This window comes from Mesoplodon mirus (genome assembly GCF_964341445.2).
Source record: "Mesoplodon mirus genome assembly, chromosome: 18".
Lineage (NCBI taxonomy): Eukaryota > Metazoa > Chordata > Mammalia > Artiodactyla > Ziphiidae > Mesoplodon > Mesoplodon mirus.
This window is the reverse complement of record NC_138994.1, coordinates 61436056-61454798: the sequence shown is the minus strand read 5'-3', so window position 1 is coordinate 61454798 and position 18743 is coordinate 61436056. Positions and strand designations below refer to the sequence as shown.

The following is an 18743-nucleotide window of genomic DNA, read 5'->3' as shown; positions in this document are numbered from 1 at the left end:
GCATCATTTGTTGAAAAGACTCTTTTTTTTCCCCATTGAATGGTCTTGGCACACTGGTTGAAAATCAGTTGACTGTATATTTGAAGGTTTATTTCCGGGCTCCCTATTCTATTCCTTTGGTCTATATGTTTGTCCTTATGCCAGTAGCACACTGTTTGATTGCTATATCTTTGTAGTAAGTTTTGAAATTTGGAAATGTTTGTCCTTCAACTTTGTCCTTTTTCTTTCAAGATTATTTTGGCTATTTGGGATCCCTTTTGATTCCATATGAATTTTAAGATATGTTTTTCTCATTCTGCGAAAAAAAAAAGTTGTTATTTTGGTAAGGATTGCACTGAGTCTGTAAATTGCTTTGGGTAATATTGTCACATTAACAATATTAAATGTTCCAGTCCATGAACATTGGATGTCTTTCCATTTATTTATGTTTCTTTAATTTCTTTCAACAGTTTTATAGTTTTCAGTATACAAGTCTTTTACCCCTTGGTTAAATTTATTCCTAAGTATTTTATTCTTTTTGATGATACTGTGAATGGAATTTTTTTTTTAGAAATTTCCTTTTATGGTTGTTCATTGTTAGTATATAGGAATGAAACCAATTTTTGCATGTTGATTTTGTATCATGCAACTTTACTGATTTCATTTATTAACTCTAAAAACTGATTTTTTTGTTTGTTTTAGTTTGTGTGTGTGTGGGTATGTGTGGATTCTTTAGAGTTTTCTAGATATAAGCCCGTGTCATCTGTGAACAGAGGTAGTTTTACTTCTTCCTTTCCAATTTGAATACCTTTTATTTTAGGGGAAAAGCTTTCAGTTGTTCACCACTGAGTATGATGTTTGAAGTGGGTTTTTCATATACGACCTTTAATATGTTTAGGAAATTCCCTTCCATTCCTAGTTTGAGTGTGTGTGTGTGTTTTTAATCATGAGAGGGTGCTGAATTTTGTCAAACTATTTTTTTGCATCAATTGAGATGATCATGTGGGGTTTTTTTCTTCATTCTATTAATGTAGTGTATTACATTGATTGATTTTCATATGTTGAACAACCCCTGAATTCCAGGAGTAAATCCCAATTGGTCCTGATGTATAATACTTTTGGTATGTTGCTGAATTTTGTTTGCTAGTATATGTTGAAGATTTTTTAAAATCAATTTTTAAATTTATTTATTTTTTGGCTGCATTGGGTCTTCATTGCTGCCCGCGAGCTTTCTCTAGTTGCAGCAAGTGGAGGCTACTCTTCGTTGCTGTGTGCAGGCTTCTTATTGCAGTGGCTTCTCTTCTTGCAGAGCACAGGCTCTAGGCACGTGGGCTTCAGTAGTTGTGGTGCGCGCGGGCTCAGTAGCTATGGCATGAGGGCTCTAGGGTGCGGGCTCAGTAGTTGTGGCACACGGGCTTAGTTGCTCTGTGGCATGTGGGATCTTCCTGGACCAGGGATCATACCCGTGTCCCATGCATGGGCAGGCGGATTCTTAACCACTACGCCACCAGGGAAGTCCCATATGTTGAAGATTTTTGCAGTGATATTCGTAAAGAATACTGGTCTGTAGTTTTCTTTGCCTGAATGTCTTTGTCTGCCTTTTGTATCAGGGTAAGTCTGGCCTCTAGAATGAGTTAGGAAATGTTCCCTCCTTTTCATTTTTTTTAAAAAAGTGTGAGAAGGATTGATATTAACTCTTCTTTAATATTTGATGGAATTCATCAGTGAAGCCATCTGGTCTAGGGCTTTTCTTTGTTGGAAGGTTTTCAATTACTGATTCAGTCTCCTTACTTGTTATAAGTCTATTCAGATTTTCTATTTTCTTCATGATTCAGTTTTTTTTTTAGACTTACGTGTTTATAGAAATTTATCCATTACATTCAGATTATTATCCAATTTGGTGGCATACCAAAACATATCCAATTTGGTGTTCATAGTATTGTCTTATAATCCTTTCTATTTCTGTAAAGTTGCTAGTAATATCTCCAGTTTCTTTTGTGGTTTAAGTAATTTGAGTCTTCTCCTTCTTTTCCTCAGTCAGTCTAGCTAAATATTTGTCAGTTTTGTAACTTTTATTTGTCTATTTTTTCTATTCTCTATTTTATTTACTCTGCTCTTTATTTTTTCTTTCTGCTAGTTTTCTGTGTAATTTGCTATACTGTAAAATGTACAGTTAGGTATTTGAGATCTTTCTTTTTTTTAATGTTTGCATTTACAGCTAAAATATCTTTCATAGCACTGTTTCACTGTATCTCTAAGTTATGGTACGTTTGTATTTTTGTTTTCTTATGTATCAAGGTATTTTCTAATTTTCCTTGTGATATTTGGTTTGATCCAGGGATTGTTTAAGAGTGTGTTGTTTATATTGTATAGCACAGGGAATTATAGCCATTATCTTATAATATAATGGAATATAATCTGCAGAAATACTGAATCACTACGCTGTACACCTGAAAGCAATATAATATTGTAAATCAACTATACTTCAATTTAAAAAAAGAGTGTGTTGTTTAATTTTCATTTATGTGTGAATTTTCCAGTTTTATTTGTTATTGATTTCTACTTCATTTCATTATAGTCAGAAAAACCACTCAATCCTTTTAAAATTTGACTTGTATTGTGGCCTAACCTATGGTCTATCCTAGAGGATGTTCTACACACACTTGAGAAGAATGTGTATTCTGCTTTGTTAGGTGGAGTGTTCTATATATGTCTGTTAGGTCTAATTAGTTTATGGTATTTTTCAAGTCCTGTTTTCCTCCTTGAATTTCTGTCTGGTTGTTTTTCCCTTTATTGACATTGGGATATTAAAGTTCCCTACTATTGTTATAGAACTGTATTTCTCTCTATTCTGTCAATTTTTGTTTTATATATTTTGGGGTTCTGTTCTTATGCATTTCTGTGTTTATAATTATTATATCTTCATGAATTGACACTTTTTCAATATATAATATTATTCTTTGTCTCTAACAGTTTTTGACTTAAAGTCCACTTTTTATGGCTTTGTGTTACTGTCTAGCATCTTTTGATTTCAACTGAGGGACTCCCCTTAGCATTTCTTGTAAGGCAGCTCTAGTGGTGATGAACTCCCGCAGCTTTTGTTATTCTGTGGAAGTGTTTCTCTTTCTCCTCCTCCTCCTCCACCTGTCCCTTTCCCTTCCCCTCTGTACTCCTCCCCCTCCCATCTTTCCTTCTTTTTTTTTGCCGTACGCGGGCCTCTCACTGTTGTGGCCTCTCCCGTTGTGGAGCACAGGCTCCGGATGCACAGGCTCAGCGGCCATGGCTCACGGGCCCAGCCACTCTGCGGCATGTGGGATCTTCCCAGACCGGGGCACGAACCCATGTCCCCTGCATCGGCAGGCGGACTCTCAACCACTGCGCCACCAGGGAAGCCCTTTCCTTCATTTTTGAAGGGCAGTTTTACTGGGCATAGTGTTCTTGGTAGGTAGACTTTTTTTTTTCTCTCTTTCAGCACTTTGAATATATCAACCCACTCCTTTTTTGCTTTGCTCGTGCTGCTTTCAGAATTCTTTCCATCTTTGATTTTTGACAGTTTGTTTATAATGTGTCTCAGTGTAACCTTCTTTGGATTCACCTTTTTCACTGTCTGTTGGCTTCTTGGACCTGGATATCCATTCCCTCCCTCCACCCTTTTTAGGAAGTTTTTGGCTACTATTTCATTAAATAAACTTTGTACCTTTCTCTCACTTTTTTCACCTTCTGAGACTGCCATTTGTGTATATTTGTCTGCTTGAGGGTGTCCTATAAATCCTCCAGGCTTTCTTCATTCTCTTTCATTCTCTTTTCTATATACTTGTCTGACTGGATCATTTAAATGACCTGTGTTTGAATTCACTGATTCTTTATTTTGATTGACCATGCTGCTGTTGAACCCCTCTAGTGAGTTTTTTATTTCAGTTACTGTATTCTTCAGCTCCAAAATTTTTGTTTGGCTCTGTGTTCTGTCTCTTTTTTTGAAATTCTCATTTTGTTCATGTATCATTTCCCTGAGCTTGTTGAGCATCTTTATGATGGTTATTTTAAATTCTTTTTCACATAATTCATATACCTCCATTTCTTTAGGGTTGATTCCTGGAATTTATTTTGTTCCTTCGATTGGGCCATTTTCCCCTGTTTCTTCATGTTCCATATAACTTTGGGTTTGTATCTACACATTTGGAAAAACAGCTACCTCTCCCAGTTTTTTATGAACTGGCTTTGTACAGGGAAAGATCTTCACCAGTTAACTCAGCTGCAGATTCTGGAGGCCTCTCAGACCTTTTCTGTGGATGTGCCTTCTCTTGACTTGAGTGTGTAGATTCCTGATTAGAAGGATATTCCAGTTTTTTTTTTCCCAAGAGCTTGTAGTTTTTTGTTCCCTCTGGTTTTTGTCTGTGATACTACAGATTCTCTGGAACTGCTGCAAGCCACCCAGCTCTCTTTTGTTCTCTGCAGGCCTTTAGAATATGCCAGGTGTATCTACCAAAATGAGATTACAGAGTAGAATGGACATAAGCAACACACTTCAGGTGTCACTGTCCCCCATCGCCCCCAGATGGGACCACCTAGTTGCAGGAAAACAAGCTCAGGGCTCCCACTGATTCTGCATTATAGTTAGTTGTATAATTATTTCATTATATATTACAATTTAATAGTAATAGAAATAAAGTGCACAATAAATGTAATGTGCTTGAATCATCCTGAAACCATCCCCCCCGCCCCCCCAAATCCCCCCCCCCTCCAGGTCCGTGGAAAAATTGTCTTCCACGAAACTGATCCCTGGTGCCAAAAAGGTTGGGGAATGCTTTCCTAAAGTTTATAATTCTCATTATTTTTTTAAAGTGGCTTTACCACATACACATGTATTCCACAATACATATGTATTTCTAAACAATATGTTACTTAGTTTTGCTTTTTTGGGGGGTTTTTAAAAAATCACATGATATTGTATATAATTTTTACCATTTTGCTTTTTTTAATCCATGACAGAAGTTCATTTATTTTCATTACTTATTATAATCCATTGTATTCCTATAGCACAATTTACACATTGCCTTTAATAAATATTTTTAAGACCTTTCTAGTCTTCTTATTTGTTTTTATGTTCTGCTGTTTAAATAATGCTGCTATTGACATTTTGTAGAAAATAACAAGCTGATTCTAAATTTCATATGGAAAAGCAAAGGACCTAGAATAGTTACAGTGTTTCTAAGTTATTTTTTTTTCCATTTTGTTTTCTTCTTCAACCTAGAATTTTATGGGAGTTTTTTCAGATTTCTATGTAGATAAATTTATTTTGTTTTGGTATGAATGACCCTTCTGTTAATATCTATTTCCAGTGAATCTGTATATGATTCCACATTTTTTTAATTTATTGATTTGTCCTTTGTGAATTTATGTATATTGTTCCACATGTAAAAGAATTATTATTTTCCATTCAGTGCCAAGTTTCCTATATATATTAGAGTAAGGTTGATGATTCTTATAAACTTAAATCTTCTATATTCATATTAATTTCATCTAATTCATTTGTAGATATCTTAGGTATGTTGAAGTCCTCTAGTATTTAGGGAGTTGGTACGTTTATCATTGTATTTCTTGCCAGTTTTTTCTTTCCATATTTTCAAACTATGTCTTAAGTACATAGAGATTCATGAGTGCTTTATCTTGTTGGTGGATGCACTTTTTATGTGTATGGAATATATATCTATGTTTCTTTTAAAGCTTTTTACTTTGAAGTCTATTTTTTTATGACTGTGATACACCTGATTTCTTTTGATAAATATACGCCTCGCATATCGTTTTCCATATCTTTATTTTCAAGGTTTCTTTGTTGTTTAATTTTAAGTGTCTCTATTGATAAACAACATTTGGCTGGTTTTCTTTTTTTCTCTCCCACTCTCCTTTCCTCCATCCCTCCCTTCTTCCAAACAAACTGATTGTCTTATTTTTAATAAATAACTCTATGTTTGCTTTGATTCTTTGGCATATTTGGACTTATTTTCTACCATCTTATTTTGTGTGTTCTTTTACCTCTTTTCCCCTCTTGTTTATCTTCTTCTATTGACTTGGGTTTTTTGCCCCCCTCCCTTTTTAGTGGTTTGGAAGTTCTGTATCCTATTTATCGTTGTTTTAATAAAATATCTTTACTGTGATATAATTTGCATACCATACAGTTCACTCATATAAAGTGTATAATTCAATGGTTTTTATTAGATTTACAAAGTTCACTAATTTTAGAACATTTTCATCACCCTTAAAAGAAGCCCCATACTCATTTAATCCCCTGTCTTCCACCAAATTCTCTCCTTTCCCCAGCCTTGGGCAACCTCTAATTTACTTTTGTCCCTATGCATTTGCCTATTCTGGAACTTTCATATAAATGGAATTACACAATATGTGGTCTTTTGTGTCTGACGTCTTTTACTTAGTATGTTGTTTTCAGGATTTATCCATGTTATTGCATGCATCAGTACTTCATTCATGTTTATGGCCAAATAATATTACATTGTATGAATATACCGTGTTTTACTTATCTGTTAATCAATGGAAAGATATTTGGATTTTTCTACTTTTTGAATGTTATGAATAAGGCTGCTGTGAACACTCATATATAAGTTTTTGTGTGGACATATGTTTTCATTTCTCTTGGATATTTGATTATGAGTGTAATTGCTGGGTCATATGGTAGCTCTATGTTTAACCTTTTGAAGAACTGCCAGACTTCTTTCCCAAGCACCCTCACCATCTTATATTCCTACAACAGTGTATGAGAGTTCTAATTTCTCCATATTCTCACCAACACATTAAAAATAGATACAACTGAAGAGCAGATTTCTGAATAAGAGTTCTCCTAGTCATGATCGATATTTTGTCTCTTGCTGCCTCAGCTTTGCTAGAGTTGCCTAAAATATACCTCTGGACCTGGCTCTAAATATACCTTTGGAAAGGGTAATAGGTGTCAGATTGCATTAATTTTTTCTTGAAACAAATTACTTTAATAACTTCTTAGCTATGTTTAGATAGTTTAAATAGTCTTTTCTTTTTTAATTAAAGCAAATTTGGATGATTTATATAGGGAAAAAATTTTGCCCAAGTTATAAAATTTGCATTAACAATAAAGTTTTTCAGATCTAATGCAAACCTAGAAAAAAGTAGTTTGTTTTTGAGTGGCCCACCTTTCTCCTTTTCGTTGTCTTCTATTCTCCAAATTGTAATCTTATATATCAGTATTATATCCTGACAATTCAGTTTTTAAAATTTAATAGAATCAAAGAACTTTAAAGCTAAAAGTTCCTTCAGATATGTCAACAAGCTTAACAGCTTTATTTTGCAGGTAAATTTTTTTTAAGACCCAGTAACATGTGACAGTTTAATCTGTATTTGCTATAGAAGTTTTCTGAAGTGATTGATAGTGCATATCATACTTTTTAGTTGTGATACGCACAATTTATTTACAAACCTGTGACCATTTTCATTGTCCATAAATTTCTGAAGTTCTTAGAATCCAAAATCAGTGGATAAAATGTCTTTATTTGTAACAAATTTTGAAATGTTGCATATATCATACCTGCTTTAAAATTTTCTAAGCTTTTGTAAACACAAGGTTAGATGTTTTCTAAATCATGTATAACTCTTTGATATTCTGAATTCTGTATAATGGGGAAAAAAATCCCTACTGGATTTCTTTGGGGGGAATTTCGTGCATTGAACCAGTTTCTTTCTTATTTCTCAGATTTCCCTTCTTAAATAGATGTTAGTCTATTAAAATGGAATATATTTTGGAATAATCAACTTAATGGTCTTCCTTAAGTAAAATGTTAGGTATTTCTCCAGATCTTGAATGTTCAAAACATTGAAATTGCTATTATCTCAGACTCAAGGAAAAAGAGTTGAAATATTATCTATGTTTTCAGAAAAAGGTATACCACCATTGAATTTCATTCTACTAAGAATGAACAATTATGCAAATTCATGACACACTTCATCTGGTTTTACATCCTTGGGATACTTTTACACTCTTATAACTGAATTACAGCAACCAGAACAGACTAAGAATTTGCATGGTGAGAAACTTTGATTCAGAAAGTGCATATTCAAAAAGCAAATTCTAATAGCCAACGTTGAGGCACTCGAAGATTTTTAAATTAATAATATCCCTATTTTTTTTTACCTGTTAACATGGTGTTATGGGGAATTTTTATTTTTATTGATCAGGACACCATGATCAATGTATTATGCAGTGAACTATTTTACCAATTAGTGATTTTCTTAGTGATTAGTGTGTTCTGGCTGCTATAACAAAATACCACAGACTTGGTAGCATGTAAACAACGGAAACTTATCTCTCACAGCTCTGGAGGCTGGAAGTCCAAGATCACGGTGCCAGCATGGTTGGGTGAGAGCCCTCTTCCTGTCAGAAGCCAGTGGCTTCTTGCTGTGTCCTCCTGTGGTGGAAGGGGCAAGGGAGCTCTGTGGGATCTTTTTTTATAAGAGTACTAATCCCATTTGTAAAAGTTCCGCCCTCATGACCTAATCACCTTTAAAGACCCCACTTCCTAATACCTTCATCTTTGGGGATTAGGATTTCAAAAAATGATTTTGGGGCTTCCCTGGTGGCGCAGTGGTTGAGAGTCCGCCTGCCGATGCAGGGGACGCGGGTTCGTGCCCCTGTCCGGGAAGATCCCACATGCCGCGGAGCAGCTGGGCCCGTGAGCCATGGCCGCTGAGCCTGTGCGTCCGGAGCCTGTGCTCCGCAACGGGAGAGGCCACAACAGTGAGAGGCCCGCATACCGCACAAAAAAAAAAAAAAAAAAAAAGATTTTGGAGGACCACCAACATTTAGACCATAGCAGTGGTTTTTTTAAAATTTTGTTTTATAATCTTATTAAGATTATTTCTGAAAATAGATAAGGTAAAACCATCTTATAAATATTAATTTTTATTCTCTAGAGAATTTGGAGTAATTTCTTGGTGCTTGCCTGTATTGTAATAATTGGTCCATATTGCATAGAACTCTGTATAAAACAAGTAGGTAAAGCAGTTTAGTTTAAATCATAATAATCTCTACTACTGGCTTTTCTCTTTTTTAATTTATTTCAGCTCTTATGTTTATTAACTTCTGCTTTCTTTGCATTTTCTGTTTAATTTTCTAGCTTCTTAAAAAATGCTTAATTCCATTAGTTTAAAATTTTTTTAATAAATACATTTCAAGTTATAAGCATATTTCTAAGTATTGCCATTACTGCATCCCACATGTTTTGAATTATGGGTGCTTTTTTTATCATTCATATCTAAAGATGTCATGAATTCTATTGTGTTTTCCTCTCTAAACCATATGTTCTTGGGAATTCCCCAGCGGTCCAGTGGTTAGGACTTTGTGCTTCCACTGCAGGGGGCACGGGTTCGATCCCTTGTTGAGGAACTAAGATCCTGCATGCTGTGTGGTGCAGCCAAAAAAATAAAATAAATTGTAAACCATATGTTCTTAGCTGTTGTTATTTATTTTCTTTTTCTTCCAGCTTTATTGAGATGTAATTGACATATAACACATATGCTCTTTCAGCATACAATCTTTAGTGTCGGGCTTGTATGTTTTTTCCCACTAACTTTATATTGTTGACTTTTAATCTAAAATTGCATTGTTGTTAGAATATGTGGTTAATCTGATAAGGATTCTTAGAAATTTGTTGAAAGTCCTTTTGTAATCTAGCACGTTTATCTTTGTAAATGTTCCATTTGTGCCTTTATATTTTCTATTTGTTGGCTACCTGAGTCTCTGTTTATTTATTTACTCAATTCAGTTTATTAATGATGATCAAATTTTCAAACAGCATAGCTGCCTATGGACTAGGTAAAATGATCTTGAAGACTCTTCATTTAAAGTATCTTTAGTTAAAGATACTAAGAACTTCACCTTAGATTTAGAGATAACTTAAACTCTATGAATTTTGACAGGAGTAATTTTTTCCTGCTTTTGAAATCCCGAAGAGAGCAATGATAGAAGTAGTAGCAGTAGCCGCAGTGATGTTGGTAGTAATAGTGATGGTAGCAGCAGCCACACAGCTAACATCTATGGAGCTCTTACTGTGTGCCAGACATCGTTCAAAGCTTTCTATACTGGTTAATGAATTTACCCAATAACAACTCTCTGACATATAATTGGTTTCCTCATCTTATGGAGTCAAGCACAGTAAGGTTAATACTCTTGCCATTGTAGTCACGTTGTCTTTCAACAAATAAATGTAAGTTCAGTTGGACACACACACACAAAAACATTTTTTTTCTTTCCCCTTTCCAGTTACTAGAAAAGTTAAAAGAACGTTGGCTCTCCACTGGTGTATGGCATAATCTGGAGTTGGTGAAGACAGTCATTGTAGAACCACAGAGAGGAGAAAAAACTGATTTTGATGAATTACTGCAGATGTACTACGATGCAATCAAGTACAAAGGAGAAAAAGGTAATTGGAAGTTATTTGATGGTCAGTGAAAAAAAATTTTCCCATAAAGTGAAAAGTTGGTGCTGTTAGAATTTTATTTGTGTTATCTTTTTTAAATGAATTGCACTTGAGAAAAATTATATTTTATAATCCTGAGTGAAAAGAAAATAGGTTAAAGAAATTCTTTTATTTGGAGTTGTTCTCCTATGAATATTTTCACTTGAAGATGCCAGTTCAGTTTTATGAAATGGTATGCATTCAGGTATTTTCCCATAGACTTTCTTATGCTAACAAAAGTGTTTTTGTTAAAGAAGGTAGGTAGAGTATACATTAATATCTTCCTTACTAGTCAAATGAGCCCTACATTTTTATGTAAAAAATATACTTTGTGGGCCTCCCTGGTGGCGCAGTGGTTGAGAGTCCGCCTGCCGATGCAGGGGATACGGGTTCGTGCCCCGGTCTGGGAGGATCCCATATGCCGCGGAGCGGCTGGGCCCGTGAGCCATGGCCGCTGGGCCTGCGCATCCGGAGCCTGTGCTCCGCAACGGGAGAGGCCACAACAGTGAGAGGCCCGCATACCGCAAAAAGAAAAAAAAAAAAAAAAAATATATATATATATATATATATATATATATATATACTTTGTGCTTATATTTTATTACATAAGGTAAACTTGAGTTTTCAAAACTTAACTGAAGGCTAAATTTCAAAGTTAGAGAATGCCCATAAAAAGTTTGACAAGAAGGGCTAATAGTAATTTATGAACAGTGCAACATCTTAAAGATATTGTAACATAATTGTCAATATCCTTGTATGGTAAGATTATATACAGTATTCTGTGTATGTGTGTTTTAAATACTTTTCAATATAATATTGATTCAATATGATATATAGTATACATTAGAGTTATTTAAATCATTCTGATAGCTTTACATTCTGGTGGTAAAGGTAGTGATTTCAATTTCAGTATTTTAAAGTTAAAACAGTTGGTTCACAGTTGCTCAGTTCACACGCAAGTTACTACTCTGACATGGTTTTTCTGTATAGTTTAACTGGGAGATACACAGTTTATAAATTGGTTCTACCATGTTGCACCTAAATGTAATTTTGTTTCTTTTATTTATTTGAAGACATTGAATTTTAAAAACTTTATAATAGTTTTTAGTTTTGATTCTTTAAAATTTGGTATTATAATTACTTAATAATCAGATCTTTTCAAAACGACAAGAATAAGAATTTCTGGGAATTTTGAGTGTGCTTATAAAAATGTTGGTTTTCTGTTGCTTAAGATGGCGCCCTCCTGGTGGCAGTTTGTCGTGGTAAAGTGAGTGAGGGTCTGGATTTCTCAGATGACAACGCCCGTGCTGTCATAACAATAGGAATTCCTTTTCCAAATGTGAAAGATCTACAGGTAGGCCAGCAAAGCCTTAAGAAGTTTTATTTATCACAGAAGTTGTTGATTTTGTGTAAGGTTAATTAGACATTTTTCTTGTATTCTCAGGCATTTTATTTTATTTTATTTTTTAATTAATTTATTTATTTTTCGCTGCATTGGGTCTTGGTTGCTGCACACAGGCTTTTCTCTAGTTGTGGCGAGCGGGGGCTACTCTTCATTGTGCTGCACGGGCTTTTCATTGCGGTGGCTTCTCTTGTTGCAGAGCACAGGCTCTAAGCGCACAGGCTCTAGAGTACAGGCTCAGTAGTTGTGACACATGGGCTTAGTTGCTCCGCGGCATGTGGGATCTTCCCGGACCAGGGCTCAAATCCATGTCCCCTGCACTGGCAGGCGGATTATCAACCACTGCGCCACCAGGGAAGCCCCAGACATTTTATTTTAATGCTCTAGTGACTGAGAATGAGTGAGAAAGGTTTAGGAGATACGGGTTTATTTTATTTTTAACTTACCCTGTCTTCTGCTTAATAAGAGTGATTTTCAAAGTGTGGTCCTGGGTCGGGAGCATCACTATTATCTGGGAACTTAATAGAAATATATATTTCCAGGCTCCATCCAGACCTACTGAATCAGAAGCTTTGGAGGTAGAGCCCAGCAATTTGTGTTTTATCAACCTCTTAGCCACAGACTGACAGGGAGCCCCCGGGGAATTCTAGGGCCCCCTTCTCTATCTATCTCCCTTCTCTCCAATGCCATGCCTTGCCCTGCATATTTTAGTGATTTTCGCTGTTTCAAGTTCTGGTGTTTTCCACTTCAGCTTGGCAGAAACACCATACTCTGCTTGTATACTTCAGTGCTCTGTGCTACTGTCGGAAAATTATACCTAGGAGGACAGCTGAGAGTCATAGAGTTCACCTAATGGATCTTATGATTACCTGTGAGATTACAGTTTTAGGCTGCCTGGTGTCTACTCCCTAAAAGCAGTTGCTTTATCTGTTTCGTCCAGTTTTACAGTTACTTACAGTGGGAGGGATATTCCTAAACCAGGTATTCTTCCTTGGTCAGAAACAGGAGTTTTGCTTCATTATCACTAATTGTTAGCTAAACATACTTGAAAAATTATTTGTAGTAATAATTTGAAGCCTAAGGTGATGTTATCTTTATCGGGGAGGATTTTCTTTTACTTCCTACAGGAATTTGAAGTTGCTAGCAACCTGAGACCAAGACTTGAGGTTTTCTGGCCACTGAGCTGACTCCACTGAGTATAATCCATATCCCTCCCAGGATACAACCTGTTAGGATCTCATACTAAAACAAGAATTCTTTCCCTAGGCAGTTGTCTTCTTTACTGATAATATTTTACTAGATACTGTGAATTATATAGTAGTAACAGTAATAATATTTCTCTAGTTAGCTTCTACTCTTCCCTAACCTCTGGACCTTGTCAAAATTTCTGAAAGTCCTCAGGAGGTATTTAATCCTTTCAGCCTACAGTACTTTGGTGGCCTCTACTGCCTTTCTCCAGCCACCAGTGCTACCACTGAGAGTGCTGATGACCATTCCCAGGGCTCCTATTCTAAAGTGGATAATGCTGCCTCTACTACTACTGATGAAACAGTAGACATCCACTCAAGAAAACTGTTGCGTTCACCATCAATAGTATTAGTGCTCATTCCACTGAAGCTGAGTTCTGCTGATTGCGCTGCTGTCGGCAGTGGTACTGTCTTTTTTTGATGTCTTATCATCGTACCTTGGCCCTATATTACTGTACTAACGCTGCTTTTAAGTGGAGAGAGTCTCTTTCCCACACTTTCTACCACGCATTCTTCCCACGTCTTAAATATAAATTTTTCCCCCTAAAACTAGCTCTTTCAACTTTTGCTTGTATTTTCTTTCATTCTTGGACCTACGTATGAGTCCTTGAGAGCTGGAAAAGGAGCTTTATGGCTAATAACTAGGTTGTACTAAATATTACACTCACAAAGTAACAAGCCCTGAAAGAATTCACATCAAACTCATAATAGTGATTATATATGAGAAGAGAAAGGAATGATATTGGGGGTAGTTATCAAAAGGGACTTTAGCTTTTCCTGTAATAGCTGTTTTACTAAAAAACAGGCTTAAAGAAAAAATGGGGAGAACACAGGTATTTATTATGTTATTCTTTGAAAAATCCTTAAAATTAAATAAAGTGTTACTTGTGAAGAAAAAAAAAATTAGATTTACCTTCTGTTTTGTCTACTGTCGTTCCCAACAACTGTGATTCCGGGTGTTGTTATTGCACCCATCTTGGATTTCTTAATGCTTTCTTTCCTCAGGATAAGTTCTTCCCAGGCAACATCTCAGTCTGTCGTTTAAAAAAAAACATACCAGTGACCTGCTCTGACATTCCTCAGTAATGGTCCTACTTGTCATAGTTGTGCTTATTTGAATTCCAATGGCTCTAGTTGTATAAAATAGCAAAATAACAGAAGCGTCAATGAGGTCTGCATAGGGAGGAAAGGAGGGTGATTCTAAAGGAGTTTCCCTAGTGGTTCCTAAAAGGGACAAGTAGGGTGGACCCAAAAGTAGTCTGAGCTGCAGGATCAAGGGACAGACAGATAAAGAGGAAAAGTCATCATTGGAAAGACTTGGAAGTGTATTTCTTGTTGCATATGTCTGGATCACTTCTTCCTGTCTAACAAACAATTCTAAAACTCAATGGCTTAAAATACCAGTCATTTACTATGGGTCAGCATCTATGAGGGTGGGGTGGGCAACAGATGATTTCAGCTGGGCTCAGTCACCCTGCTATGGTTTGACCAACATAGGTTGCACTCAACTGGGTCAGCTCTGCTGATGGATCTCATCCTTTGTGGACCAACAGACCAGCCAAAACATGTTATTGCAATGGCAGAGGTACAAGAGAGCAGGCTTGACTGTGTAAGCACTTTTCACATACCTGCTTATGTCACATCTACTAACATATTGCCCAAAGCATGTCATATGCCCAAGCCCAAAGTCAACAGCAGTGGCGGGGCTGGGGTGGGGGGTATTTTCCACCACACATGGCAAAGGGCTTAGAATAAGGACTCCAAAAAGGAGTCCTGGCCTTTTTTTTTTTTAATAACTAAAGGATATTTATAAAACATTCATTCAAAAGACTGATGTTTATAAGCTTTAAGAGTGTAGATATGCAATTTTTATAATAATTAAGGACTTTTATCTTCTGGAAATGACCAGAATATAATAGTACCTGAAATATCTGAGTATCTGAAATAACTCAGAGCACCATTATGGATTTCTTAAAATTTATAAATGATCAAACAAGTTATTGAAAATAATAGTACACTTCTATAAGATATAAAAGAAATACAAAGTTTGAAATTTTAATAAAGCCCACTTCATTTTTTGTTGTTGTCGCCTGTGTTTTGGGTGTTATATTTAGGAAAACATTGCCAAATCCATGGTCATGCAGATTTGCCCCTAATGTTTTTTGTCAAAGAGTTTCATAGTTTTTGCTCTTAAATTTAAATATTTGATCCATTTTGAGTAAAGTTTTGTATATGTTGTAGAATGAGTCTAACTTCCTTATATCTAAAATGAGTCTCTTGTAGACATCGTATAGTTGGATCATGTTTTTTTTTTTAATTAATTAATTTATTTTTGGCTGCGTTGGGTCTTTGATGCTGCTCGTGGGCTTTCTCTAGTTGAATCGAGCAGGGGCTACTCTTCATTGTGGTGCGCGGGCATCTCATTGTGATGGCTTCTCTTGCCGTGGAGCATGGGCTCTAGGTGTGTGGGCTTTAGTAGTTGTGGCGCTCAGGCTCGGTAGTTGTGACTCGTGGGCTCTAGAGCACTGGCTCAGTAGGTGTGGCACAAGGGCTTAGTTGCTCCACGGCACGTGGGATCTTCCCAGACCAGGGCTCGAACCCATGTCCCCTGCATTGGCAGGCAGATTCATAACTACCGCACCACCAGGGAAGTCCTGGATCATGTTTTTGTTTTTTTTTTTTTTGCGGTACGCGGGCCTCTCACTGTTGTGGCCTCTCCCGTTGCGGAGCACAGACTCCGGATGCGCAGGCTCAGCGGCCATGGCTCACGGGCCCAGCCGCCCCGCAGCGTGTGGGATCTTCCCGGACCGGGGCACGAACCCGTGTCCCCTGCATCGGCAGGCGGACCCTCAACCACTGCGCCACCAGGGAAGCCCCTGGATCATGTTTTTTAATTCATTCTGCCAATATCTGCCTTTCTGTTGGAGAGTTTAATCCATTTACGTTTAAAGTAATTACTGATAAGGAAGGGCTTGTTTTACCATTTAACTATTTGTTTTCTGCATGTCTTATGTGCTTTTTGTTCCTCAGTTCATTCATTATTGCCTTTTTTGTGTTTAGCTGTTTTCTGCTATGTACTATGTTGATTCCCTTCTTTCCTTTTGTGTATATTTTTCAGTTATTTTCTTAATGTTACCTTGGGGTTAATCTCTGTCTCTCCCTTTATATATTGTTAATTGTCATAGATTACATCTTTATACATTGTGTGCCATTAACATAATTTACAATTATCGTTTTATGCATTTGCCTTTTAAATCACATGAAAAAAACAGTTACAAACCAGAAGTATGATAATATTGGCTTTTATATTTACCTACATAGTTATTTTTACCAGTGTTTTTTATTACTTCCTAAAGCACATACTTACACTGCCTTCATTATATTATATTTTAGTGTTTATAAATATGTTTTATAATCTGTTAGATTACCTCAAGGATTAGGACAATTTCTTAAATATCTTTGTCTCTACAATTAAATATTGCCTTGGAATATAGTGAGTGTTCAATAAGTTGATTTAATTAATGATTAAATATGTTTATTATTCAATATATTTAAAGTCTTAAATATGTATACTTATATATTTAAATATAAGTATTAAATATATACTAAATATTAAAGTAAAATTAATAAAAATAAAATTAAAAGTTCAATATATTTAATATAAGTTATCAAAATAGTATTTGGTTTTGTTGTTTGTTTTACTTGACATTGTTATTAAAAAAACAACAACCCTCCATTCCTGGACTCTTTAATTAAGGCATCATAATGATAGCAATCATTATTTGATGATAATGACTAGGACAGTAGTAAACATTAATATGACTTATAATAAGGCAGTACAGTATGTTGTTACAATCATACATCATTAAAGGAGTTATGAAGGGAATACTCAATTCCAATAGCATTTTATACCCTAATACATAGTAGAACATAATAATGGAGAGAGTATATTAATTATACTGGCTGTCACTCTTTATATTAGTGTTCTATTGTTGTGTTACAAATTACCACAAACATAGGGGCTTAAAACAGCACACATTTCTTATGTCACAGTTTCCATGGGTCAGGAGCCTGGATGTGGCTTAGCTGGGTCCTTTGCTCACGTTTCCACAAAACTGCAGTCAGTGTTGTTGGCTGAGCTGCTTTCTCATCTGGCTCTTGGGGTCTTCTTCCGAGTTCATTTAGGATGTTGGCAGAGTTCAGTTCCTTATAGTTGTAGGACTGATCTACTAAACCTGTTATATCTCCTGCAGGCTACTCAGAGTTCCTTGTTATGTGGCCTTCTCACAGGCCCTCTCACAGCATGGCAGGTTATTTATTCAAGGCCAACAAGATACTGTCTAGCTCCAGTCATACAACAACATAATAACAGGAGTAACTTCCTCACACCTTTGCCTTATAACATGATCTAATCAAGGGAGTGACTACCCCATCACCCTTGCCATATTCTGTTGGCTAGAAGCAAGTCACAGGTTCTGCTCACAGTCAAGGTGAGAGGATTATTTATACAAGACATGACTCTCTGGGAGTCACCTCAGGGTGTGTCTGCCATATTCTGGTTTTCTATAAAATGAATTGATGAACTAAATGATTTCCATAAATGGTTCTTCCAAACCTAAAAGAATACTTCAAATTACTGGACCATAAATTAGGACTTTACAGTTTTCTTTTACATTAGTACTCAGTCTATCATGCAGAATAAGTGGAAATTATTTATAAATGAGAACCTGAAATATTCTATCTTACGAAAACAGAACAATCTATTTCTGTCTTGTTTTATCTGTTGTTTTATTTGAATTCATATTTTAAAGAGTTAAGGTCAGTGTCCGAGTTAGAAAAGTGATTTGAGTGGGACAAAGAGGGCAATGACCTTAATTTTATGATACTAAAAATTTTTCTTAAATTTGAGACAGATTATGGAAGTAAAAATTAAAATACAGTTTAAAATACTAACTTAAGACTCTTGTAGTCTTAACTGCAGAGTTAGGCTTTTAGAGAAGCAGGAAAATGTATGTTAGAGCCAAAAATATGACTTCTTTGGCTGTGACCAGGATTTCCTCTTCCCACCTTGGGGACTAGAAAGTAGAGGTAGGAAAATTTCATTTTGGAGCCAAGTGTGACTTGTTTAGTTCAAGTCATAATTTATTGCACATACCTCAGGGACCTGAAAATAAAGAAACCCACTGTGAAATGTTGATAATGGGCCACTCTGAAGGACAGGCATTAAGCTAACTTTCCTGGTGAGGATTTTTTTCACTTCCACCTTTCCCAGATGCTTCTGATCATTCTATAAGGACATACTTAATCGTGTAATAGCTAAAAAGAAAACTTTCTGTGCACTAAAGCAAAGTATTTGAGGGGCAGGAGAGTGAACCAAGGCCTTTATATGATTAGATGTTGGTGGAAAAATATAACTAAAAGAAGTTCTTTTAATGCAATTAAGTCACAGTATAACAACACTGCCCTTTTAGTGGATATCTAAAACAAATCCTTTGGCCAATTAGTATGATATAAAAACTTATAACAGCCTTCAACTTTATAATTCAGGCATCCACATCTCAAGTTGGTGGCATGGGCATACTTTGTGAGACGTTGTAAGCTACGATATTTAGAGTTTAA

The 18743-nt window shown here is 35.9% G+C and overlaps 1 protein-coding gene across 5 annotated transcripts in view; it reads left to right on the top strand.

Moving 5' to 3' along the window:
- Positions 1 to 18743, top strand: part of BRIP1 (BRCA1 interacting DNA helicase 1) — a 181539-nt gene that overhangs the window by 112986 nt on the left and 49810 nt on the right. For all 5 annotated transcript variants that reach the window (XR_014291856.1, XM_082603177.1, XM_082603176.1 and 2 more), the window contains 2 exons: positions 10280 to 10439; positions 11708 to 11829. Coding sequence is in view for 4 of the 5 variants with exons in the window: in XM_082603177.1 (XP_082459303.1) it covers positions 10280 to 10439; positions 11708 to 11829 (282 nt within the window). In the remaining variant the exon portion in view is untranslated. The remainder of the gene's footprint in view (positions 1 to 10279; positions 10440 to 11707; positions 11830 to 18743) is intronic.